Source organism: Ceratina calcarata, unplaced genomic scaffold, assembly GCF_001652005.2.
Source record: "Ceratina calcarata isolate Rehan_Ccalc_2016 unplaced genomic scaffold, ASM165200v1 scaffold175.2, whole genome shotgun sequence".
NCBI classification, from domain to species: Eukaryota; Metazoa; Arthropoda; class Insecta; order Hymenoptera; family Apidae; genus Ceratina; species Ceratina calcarata.
Window position 1 is genome coordinate 27,626 of NW_017138889.1, and position 10,503 is coordinate 38,128.

The following is a 10,503-nucleotide window of genomic DNA, read 5'->3' on the forward strand; positions in this document are numbered from 1 at the left end:
GAGCGCTCGGTTGACGCGATCTACGAATCGGGAGCGTTGGCTCGGATCCGGACGCCCGGCCTATCAACAATCTATCTTTTCCCTAATCATTCCATTTGAATAACGATTAAATATATTAATTGCAATTAATTTCCTTGTATTGTTATTCATATAGTTTATTATTCGCCATTTTCTTAAAACGCTTCGTATTGAGCGGAGGGGTTGTTCACGCGTTAAAAGCTGGGCGTCCGGATCCGAGCCAACGCTCCAGATTTGAAGCTCGCGCAATATAATAACTTAAACTGCAACGGGAATGGTAATATTCAATTATTCAACGTACCATGTTTATTTTGTTCCTGTTGCGCGTTTCTGTTATCCCTCATTAATTCTCTGTTCGCCTCCGCGTTCCTCTCTTGATTCAGTTGACTAGAATTGTCCGTCACGTCTTCCTGCGGCTTGTACGGCGTCACTACCTGCCTCGGCAAATGCGGATACTTCCCACCGAGAAATCCGATGTCCCCAAAATAAGCTCCGTCCAATCCAACGTGGCCCGTGTGCTTCAAATCTCCTTGAGGAGACGAGATCATGTCCGTTCGTATTTTCCTTCGTTGCGAAGAGAATGCATTCTTGCCATCACCCCGCGTGAACTCTCCAGGTTTGTTACTCGGCAAATTAGACCCGAGGTACGCTATTGTATGAGCAGGATTGAAAAACCCTGTCTTCCCGTTGTTTAAAACGCCTTTCCACAAAGTATTACTACTCCCTTTATCTAGAACGGTGATCACGTCGCCTTGCCTGTAAACCAGCTGACCACTTTCTGTACTGTCCTGAACAGCTTGGACCTGTTCCGGCTTTAAATCCGGCAGTAGATTGATCAACTCCGAGAACTTAGGCCTCTTCGAGGGTTCGTGTTGCCAGCATTGTTGCATCAACGCGAAATAGTCTTTCGGACAGCATTCCGGTTGCTCGAGCCTTTGGAAGTTCGGATCGTCTATCGCCTCCAGTATCTGATGCCCCGTTAACGCAGCCCACGGTTGGAAACCGTAGCTGAACATCTCCCACAAAGTGACTCCGTAAGCCCAGACGTCGCTCGCCGAAGTGAACTTCAAATACGATATACATTCCGGCGCGCACCAAGCGATGGGTAACTTCAAGTTTACATTGAAATTCGTTTGGTAATAATCCTTGCCAACGCCCAGAGCTCGAGACAGTCCGAAGTCTGATATTTTCACTTTGTTCTTCGAGAAGACTAAAATATTCCTGGCAGCGAGGTCGCGGTGTATCAATCGTTTAGCTTCTAAGTATTGCATCCCATCGGCGATCTGAACGGCGAAATCGCATAGAGATAGAACAGGGAAGCTCGTGCGAAGACTCGGTTCTTTTAAACACTCCAGTAACGATCTTAAAGGAGCTAATTCCGTGACGAGCATCAAGGAATTAGTGTCTAGTACGACTCCGTATAATCTAACAATGTGCTCATGGTCGATCGAGTGCATTATCACCGCCTCCTTCAAGAATTCAATCGGATTATTCTGCATCCTCTCCCTGGAGAGGCATTTTATAGCCACTTGTATCCTCTCGCCGTCGTTCGTCCATACGCCTTGCTGTACCACTCCGAATTCTCCTATACCTAATTCCTTATTCACGATGATCGCATCTGCGGGTATCATGTGCTTATTAGGTACGCGAATCGGAGGCTTGTCCTGTCTCTCCTCGGGCAGCATCGTTAGAACGCCTGTGGATGGCTCCTCCCGTTTAGGCAGCAACATTTTCTTGAACTTCGAGAGGTAGTTCTGCGGGAAGTGTTTCTGGAAATATTTCTTCAAACGACGCATCTCCGGCTTGCTCATCCCAATCGCGTTCAGATCCTCCTCTGTTACATACTTCAACTGAGCCGTTGTTTGTACCTTCAAGTCCCCTATTAAACAGAACAGTTTATATTTATTCTCAGTTGGTTAATTAAAGCTGCCGGATAATTACCTCGAATTCCAGGATAATACTGTTGGAGCTCTGCCTCCATAAGGAATTCGTACAAACCGGGTCCAGTGTTGCGGGACATTCCTCCTTGTGTGTCTTTAAATCAAAACAAAGGCGACACTTGTTAATGCTGATTAATTCGTAGCTACGACGTGTGTCATAGAAACGATTTAGAAAAACCGTTGAATTAATCGGGTCTCTCCTCCTCACGCGACTAACTTAATTAACATCGCGTCGAAGGTCGGAATCGTCGATAAATCGATCGTAATTAAATCGCGGCTTGAGGAAACAAAAGCGGCTCGTGTATCGCCGCTACTCTAATAATACTCGACAACAATGAGCAGATTCCTCGATTGAACTTACGTTATCTGAGCGACATCGGGGACGCGGCGAGACTCGAAGCTTCTATGCAGAAGGAGGAAAGCCGAAACAACAGGGGGAAACGGGGGAAAAATAGGAAATAATAGAAGCGAGGAGACCGGGAGTGGGGCGGAGTACGAAATTCCTGGCACGACCCGGAGTGTACCGTGTGCACCAGGTCGTTGGGTGCGTGACAGACTCCTCTCGATGAGGAATGCCGATCAATTGACTCGGTTTATTAACTTGTCGCGCGTTGATAAAAAAACGTCGCCAGGAATGGGAGCACGATATGTCATCGTGCGAGAGTAACGCTAATAACGCTGATCGATTCCTCGGCATATATGAACGCGAGAGGCTGCGACCGGGGCGAAGCCTCGAGGCACGGATAAAACGGGACCAGCGGATCGTCGGATTTCCATCGAAGACACGCCCTGGCGTGCCTCAAATAGATTATTATTTATACGAACCGCGCCGTGGCACTCACCCATTCTACGATGACCCAGCACGGTACACTCGGAGCTCCTCTCCTTGTCATGAGACGCGAGCGTCTGCCACTACGCGCGATACGAAATCACGAGACTATTCTCTTCGCTTCGATTCTCCCCACCGCCATGCAAATCACGCCGCAGAACTTCGACTCGCGCCTCCCTCGTTCACATCTTTTATCATCGACGTTTCTTGTACTTTTCAAGGGACGCACGGTTACGCGTTTCTTATCCCTTGGTATAAACAGGCGGCTACACTTGGTGGTTGTCACTATCGTATTATGGACACCGGTTTCGATTAATTAGCGATCCGACGCCTCCGATTTCGTCGCGGTTCGTTCCATTTGTTTGCCGACGTTTCACGACTGGCCGCTAGTTACCGCTAGGAACTTAGAAGCATAAACCTGTACTTTAGACGAGGGGAGTGAAGCCATCTCCGCAGTGAAGGGAGGAATAGTCACGTGGTTTCCCCCTGCAAGCATGCACATGCAGCACATGAGGAGCAGTGGTTATGATTTGATAACACCAAAGAGGAAATGTTTAGAGGACATATAATTTCCTTTCTGATAACACCGATATTTTAATCAATAGAAGAATATACTTCAATTTCCTTGCTTCCTAACCTATTTTAATAAATCGTTCTTTCTTCCTTGCAATGATGTTCAATCTTTGACAGTGACAGTAATAAAGGTTATAATTGAGCACCACTGAACAGGATCGAAGAGGTCTTTTCGAACATGTTCTCGTTTTCACACGTGTTAATAGAAATCATAGATTAAAATAAACATTTCTATAAATCAGTGAAGTTGTTCCACCCTTCCTGACCTACTGATAACACCAGAGAGGAAATAATGAAAGATATATTTAATTTCCTTTCTGATAACATATAATTTTATCAGCGCCATAATATTGCTTGTAGTCAATAGAAAAAAGTACACAAATTTGTTTCCTAATGCTTTCTTCCTTTTCTTAATAAAATGCTGTTTTCTTATTCTTGCACTACTGTTAGATCTTTTGGCAGTGACAGTACGACTGGCTTTCATTGAGTACCACTGAACAGAATCCAAGAAGTGTCTTCGAATGTGTTCGAATTAGTGTATAGGGTAAGGGACTAATAATGCAAAGGGTGCTGATTTCCCTGTCAAGGGTTAATATAAATTACTGAAGTAATATTAATTTCAGTATAATGACATCGATATTCTGTGTCAGCGTGAAGGGCAATACCATCGGATCTTTAACTCGATTATGTAAGGTTAGTACTTTTACTATTACTGTCATAAAAACGATAATAATAATAATAACAATAATGATAATAATAATAATTGATTCAAATGAATAAGATAGACTGTTTAATTACTATAAATATCTTAATTACATTTCGTAACCAGTTGATCCCATTTTCAAATTCAACTGTTCTGTGAATCCGATCGCGTAATCGTCTGCTTTCCAGATATCGAACTACAATGCGACACAAGTGGCGTTTATGAAGAGATTAGTCCTGAAAGAGGAATTGCCCAAGCCACCACCGTTTCCTTACTGGAGAAGGCTATGCTGCCCGACAACAATGTTCACCGACCCTACGTCGTTCAGATACGACGAGAACACAAAGTTGATAATCGTCGACGGCCCCCCAGCCGCGGGAAAAACGAAACTCTGTGAGAAACTGGCAGAGGAGTTCGGGCTGCTGTACATGCCGCCGCCGACTCACGACCAGATGTTCGTCAACCCTTACGGCTTCGACCTACGTAGTCTGGACCCGAAACTACCCGCAGGATGCAAGTCCTGCGACTTGAATCGATTCTTAACGGATCCTACCAACAAACAAGTGCCCATCTTCCAAATGACGTATTTGTACATGAGACTCGAACAGTACATGAACGCCCTGGTCCACATTCTGGCCTCTGGACAGGGAGTAGTACTGAATCGATCAGCATTCTCAGACGTCGCGTTCGTTGACGCTATGTACAACGCCGGTTACCTTAGCAAAGCAGTTGTGGACGAATTAGAGGAGATGAAGAGGCGATGTATGTATCATCTGCTCAGACCTCACCTAGTAATCTACTTAGATGTTCCTCCGGAGGTCACTATAGTAAGTATTAAGATCACGAAAATAACTTTCTTAAAAACTGTAAGTAATATTTACAAATAAGAAGAACCAAAACCAAAACTTGTATAAGTTATGGCATTTTTCGACCCGTGGTTTTAATTCTAATTTCGCGTTATAATAAGTAATAATTGTTTTCCAGGACAATGTTAAAAGGAGGGCGATTCGTGAGGAAGTTAATTCTAAGGTCATCAATACGAATTACTTGTCCGACCTGGACAGGGTGATGAAGGAGAAGGTTTTGTCGTCGTTGACGTCGACCTCGGAGGTATTGATTTATGATTGGAGCAAGGACGGCAATCCGTTGGACATAGTTCACGACATCGAGCACACGGATTTAGAAGAGGTGCCCGACAGAGAGAAGTTCCAGGATTGGATATTCATCGACGCGGAAACTATGATAATGCGTCTGTGCTTGTTCCATGAGAAGGAGACGATATTCAATGAGATGAACGCGCCCATGGATAAAATGGCAACGGAGTTGTATACTACCGCCGAAGACGACGAGATAGAGCACAAAGTGATGGAAGGGGCAAGTGTCTCGCTTAAACGTTTCGACTTTCCTTCGATTAACCGAGAAAATTTTCGTTCCAGGTGGTATCTGAGAAATATGAATACGGATGGAATCCCGAACTAGGCGACAAATACTCGTGGAGAAAAAAATTTAGAATCTTCAAGCTGTCGCTGTTCCGTCGCACGCCCCTTGACTTTGTAAATTGCAAATTTTTCGATTACAAAGCATACCCTTAATATAGTCGTTAATAAATTATTCTTGTAACAAAAGGATTATAGTGAGATAATAAAATAATAGGCAGGAACCTCTCGTGCCGAGTTCCAGCCTCACATCAGGAGAGAAAAATAGTCCCATGAAATTATTCAACGATGTCCATTTCAGTTTTGTATTATAATCATACATGTTAAAAATATAAATATGTTTTCAAAATTACACATATGTATGCAGTTATTATATGTACACACACATAAACATTGCATTAAATACTCTTTTAACTAGCTTCGTGTTATTTCTTTGAGTACACCGATACGATCGAATAATTTACAGATACACCAAATAAAGCCTTCACGGTTTCGTGTATCGATCCGCGGCACTACAGGTTCATACGTTTCCTTTTTAACAATCCGGTAAAAACAAATCGAAAATTGTTGTACTTGCACATTGTTTCCGAAAGTCTCGTCGTAGAAAAGATAAAACGGAATGTACTTTTACACGCAAGCTATCCTTGCATAGCTACATTTAAAATAACAAGACAGAGGGGGGAGAAAAAAGAGAGAGAGAAAGAGAGAGAGAGAGAGAGAGACACTAAAACAAATCGCGCGAATCCGGCAGTAGTTCAATATACCATTTAAGTGCATTCATAGATGCTATATACAAACAATCTGTACACAAAATATTGAATTTTGTCATACTATTAAAATTCATAAATTATCCCCATTAATCAAACCTGTTTAGTAATACTATTTCATTTTGCACTTTAACAAGTTACATACGTACACATATTTACCATGACGTGGCCAGCGAAAGTAATTCTGCCAATGGAGAGCCGTTTAAGGAGCTAAACTGCAGCAGGAATTGGTTTTACGTGCAGTTTTGTAAAACGCTTTCGATTGGGCGCTGAGACCTTGCGATTTCGCGACCAGGTCGTCTAGGTTTTCGCCCCTTTTAAGAACAGCCTCTAACGTGTTATGCTACAGCAGTAAAATAAATACTAGAGTCGAATTCAGCGAAAAGACTTTATCCTTCCAATGCTCCTGCTTACCAAGATGATCTTCGTCTCGTCTAGATCGTTTTGCATCTTGGTGAGAGCGTCAGCTTCGTTAGGATTCTGGTACTTGGATAAATACACATTCAGCTGGGCGAAGTCGATCAACGCTTCGCTCAGAGTATCCCAAGAAGATTGTGGATATCTGCCAGTGAACTCATCCATAACTTTTGTGATTAATGTGTGAGCTACTCTCCTAGGGTACTCGTGATCGGATATAAGCACGGCAGCAAGGTTATCTGCCCTTACATATACATGACACATGTAATCTGTAAAACGTTACAATCCGTCAGGTTGAGAAGAGATTTTTATCCCACAGATTCTACCTGCTTCTTTCACACTCTGTCTAGAACAATTCTGCGTTCTCTCAACGATGGTTTTGCTTATAAACGTCATGAACTCTTTGACACTGCTCCGTTGGAAAAACGAGAACGACTCCACGTCGTAGGCAGCTTTGAACGTAGTCGCCGACGTGGGATTTTTATACAAAATCGACAGCGCATATAACCTTACCATTTTTCCTCTGGAAAAACGGGACGATTAAGTAGTTTCAAATCTGGGTTAGAACGATTTCACGATGCCTCACGTTCATCTGTCGTGCGGCGAAACGAAAACGAAAATAACTCTCGGCGTAGAACCTACCACAGATGGCATACACTTTCCCCTGAACGTGTTTCAACGTACAAAACGCATCGAATTCAGGCTTGCTAAGCTAATAAACTTTTTCTCATTCCTAATACAGACTCCGATGACTACTCCTATTTTCATTTACAACTACAGCTACATTAGACACACAGTCACCAACATCGCTCTTCATCCTCATATCTTCCTCTTCTTTCCCGGCAGCGGTTCTCAATTAAATTGATAAAACATTTCATTGATCTCTTTTTTCGTGGAGATACTATACATTACGCTCAGCTTAACGATTATAGTAATTACAAGTTGTAATTATTAAAACTGTCCCAGAATCAGTTCAGGAAAAGAGCAACATGATTAATTATTATTATCATCATTCTTAAGTACAGCAATTGTAAACAACGCGGTGTGGTTAATTATCTAATTATCAGCAATGACGCGTTATTTTGCCGATATAATTAGAAATAATTATTATAATTGCATGATAATTTTACCCGGGATTGCAATTAACGTTTTTTGGGGTATTTCGATGGGAATTTTTCATATGCAAAGGTTAAAAAGATATTTGGAAAGAATAAATGTATAAATTACGATTAAAAACATTACCTCTGTTCATTACCTTTAATTTAACGAGAACAATTCTTCGAATCCAAATCGAGAGGCATAGAAATATTGTATTCTACATGGAAATGCCATTTTATTCTATATAGTGTTACCCTGTATAGTGTCATTTGCTTGTGTTCGGTTGCGAACCTCCATTGCTCCATTCCCTCCATTAGCTGACGCTCGCTGACGCTCTCACGTTCTGATATAACCTGTACAAGTTCTATTCTTCAAACGGAACAGATAGCACTAATTTTGTAATCCGTAAGTTTCGAATTGAATGAATATAACATTTATTTCATAATCTTTATTGTGAACAATGTACGTAAAATATTTGGTGATAGCGATTGAAGCTACCGCACTATGTGTTTAGGACTCGTGTATACGCTATCGGTTTTGGAATCGCGTTTCATTATATTCGTTATTTAGATACTAAGTATTTGTGTATCTTGTTACAGTTGTCACTCTGAAACATGAGTCGTTTTTTTGCAACTGGATCAGACTCGGAATCTGATAGCACTCCAGAAGAAGAACAAGTTCAAAGAGCACCGACCACAACCTTCACTGTAAGCGAGTGAACATTCTATTCTCATTATTAATTACTACAGAATTCAAATACAGAACACAGAATACAGAATTCATACAGTACAATACAATCAACATACAGATTTCAATAAGAATTACATAATTGAATTAATAACTTCTTACAGTTTAGCGATGAAGAGGAAGAAACTAAGAGGATTGTGCGTTCGACGAAGGAGAAAAGATATGAAGAAATCGCCAATTTAATTAAGCTCATAAGAAACTACAAGAAGATCAAAGATATGAGCAGCATGCTAACTAGTTTTGAGGCTTTGAAGACTGCCTACCAAAAGGCATTGCCTGTAATAGCAAAAGAAGAAGGTGGTCAAACGCCACGTTTTTATATCAGATGTCTGGTAGAAATGGAGGACTTTATCATTGACGTGTGGGAGGATCGTGAAGGTCGCAAGAACATGTCTAAAAATAATTCCAAGTCGTTGACCTCGCTACGTCAGAAGCTCCGTAAATACAACAAAGATTTCGAGGAGGACATAGCAAAATTCCGGGAGAATCCTGATCAGGACGATGACGAAGAAGAAGAGAAACCTGAGGAACTCGCGGAGTCGGAGGAAGAAGACGACAGTGCGGTTGCCTTCAAGAAAGCTGGATCGGAAGCAAGCGAGCCGGACACTTCGAAATTCAAGAAGAGCGTCGCTGATGGAGACGATGGAAGCGAGAGCGAATCCGATTGGGGCAGTTCCTCGGACAGCGAGAGCACGAGCAGCGAAGACGAAGGACAGTACCAAAATATTCGTGAACGATTCATAAAGAGAGCGAAGGACGAGGAAGAGGAGGACAAGGCAAAACGGAAGGAACAGCGGAAGGAACGGAAAGAGAAGGAAAGGAAAAAGAAGCGGGACGAAGACGATGGAGAAGGCGAATGGGAAACAGTGAAGGGAGGCGTCGCTATTCCATCCGAGAAGCCGAAAATGTTCGCCAAAGACGCTGAGATCAATGTAGCTGCTGTCTTGAAGAAGCTAAACGAGATCATTGCTGCCCGTGGTAAGAAACGTACCGATCGCAGGGAACAGATCGAACTTCTACACGAATTACAGTCCATAGCCGACGCTCACAATCTTGGCCCAGCAGTAGCTGTGAAGATCAAGTTTTCTATAGTATCATCGATCTTCGATTACAATCCGAAAGTGTCGGACGCGATGAAGCCCGAATATTGGTCAAAGATACTGGAGCGTATCACGGAGATGCTCGAAATGTTATTGAGCACGAAGGACATGATCATCGCTGAGGTTGTGTCCGAGGAGGGAGAGGAGTATGAAACGCCTCCGTACAAGATACACGGTTGTGTTTTGACATTGGTGGAACGTTTGGACGAAGAGTTCATTAAACTGTTGAAAGAACGCGACCCACACAGTAATGAGTATGTGGAGAGGTTGAAGGATGAGAAACAGGTGTCCGCTATAATAGACAAGGTTCAAGAATATCTGGAGAGGCAGGGAACCGTCTCCGAACTTTGCCGCGTGTACTTGCGTAAAATCGAGCATCTATATTACAAGTTCGATCCGAACGTCCTTAAACAAAAAGACGGAGAGCTCGGTTCGGACGTCGTAACATCCGTGCAAGTCATGGAGAAACTTTGTAAATACGTATACGCTCACGATAGCACGGACAGGCTCAGAACCCGTGCTATCCTCTCGCATATTTATCACCACGCCCTCCACGATAACTGGTTCCAAGCTCGCGATCTGATCCTGATGTCGCACTTGCAAGAAACTATCCAGCATTCCGATCCGGCCACGCAAATCTTGTACAACAGGACGATCGCCCATCTGGGCTTGTGCGCGTTCCGCCACGCGAACATTAAAGATGCCCATAACTGTTTGGTCGATTTGATGGTCACTGGTAAGGTGAAGGAGCTGCTGGCGCAAGGCCTGCTGCCTCAGAGGCAACACGAGCGCAGCAAAGAGCAAGAGAAGATTGAGAAACAGAGGCAAATGCCTTTCCACATGCACATCAACCTGGAGCTTCTCGAATGCGTTTA

General features: G+C 43.0%; 4 protein-coding genes across 4 annotated transcripts in view; 2 read left to right on the forward strand and 2 right to left on the reverse strand.

Annotated features, from left to right (window-relative positions):
• The window catches only part of Ack-like (activated Cdc42 kinase-like), a 12,949-nt gene extending 9,638 nt beyond the window's left edge, over positions 1–3,311 (reverse strand). Inside the window, exons 1-3 of the mRNA XM_026810741.1 lie at positions 2,801–3,311; positions 1,960–2,052; positions 320–1,897 (exon numbers count right to left, since the gene is read on the reverse strand). Of these exons, the coding sequence (XP_026666542.1) occupies positions 320–1,897; positions 1,960–2,052; positions 2,801–2,804 (1,675 nt within the window). The 5' untranslated portion in view covers positions 2,805–3,311. The remainder of the gene's footprint in view (positions 1–319; positions 1,898–1,959; positions 2,053–2,800) is intronic.
• Positions 3,312–3,793: 482 nt separating this feature from the next.
• Positions 3,794–5,851, forward strand: ND-42 (NADH dehydrogenase (ubiquinone) subunit ND-42). Its single transcript, XM_018037621.2, has 5 exons — positions 3,794–3,904; positions 3,984–4,053; positions 4,252–4,890; positions 5,048–5,437; positions 5,500–5,851. The coding sequence occupies exons 2-5, from the start codon at positions 3,988–3,990 to the stop codon at positions 5,653–5,655; spliced, it is 1,251 nt and encodes a 416-aa protein (XP_017893110.1). The 5' UTR covers positions 3,794–3,904; positions 3,984–3,987; the 3' UTR covers positions 5,656–5,851.
• On the reverse strand, positions 5,791–7,531 carry Ykt6 (YKT6 v-SNARE homolog). The gene is made up of 4 exons (XM_018037622.2): positions 7,326–7,531; positions 7,010–7,206; positions 6,681–6,952; positions 5,791–6,609 (listed from the first exon to the last, which is right to left on the reverse strand). Exons 2-4 carry the CDS (start codon positions 7,197–7,199, stop codon positions 6,469–6,471), a joined length of 603 nt encoding a protein of 200 aa, XP_017893111.1. The 5' UTR covers positions 7,200–7,206; positions 7,326–7,531; the 3' UTR covers positions 5,791–6,468.
• A 576-nt stretch (positions 7,532–8,107) lies between these two features.
• The window catches only part of eIF3c (eukaryotic translation initiation factor 3 subunit C), a 6,615-nt gene continuing 4,219 nt past the window's right edge, over positions 8,108–10,503 (forward strand). The window contains exons 1-3 of the mRNA XM_018037594.2: positions 8,108–8,186; positions 8,381–8,488; positions 8,633–10,104. Of these exons, the coding sequence (XP_017893083.1) occupies positions 8,396–8,488; positions 8,633–10,104 (1,565 nt within the window). The 5' untranslated portion in view covers positions 8,108–8,186; positions 8,381–8,395. The remainder of the gene's footprint in view (positions 8,187–8,380; positions 8,489–8,632; positions 10,105–10,503) is intronic.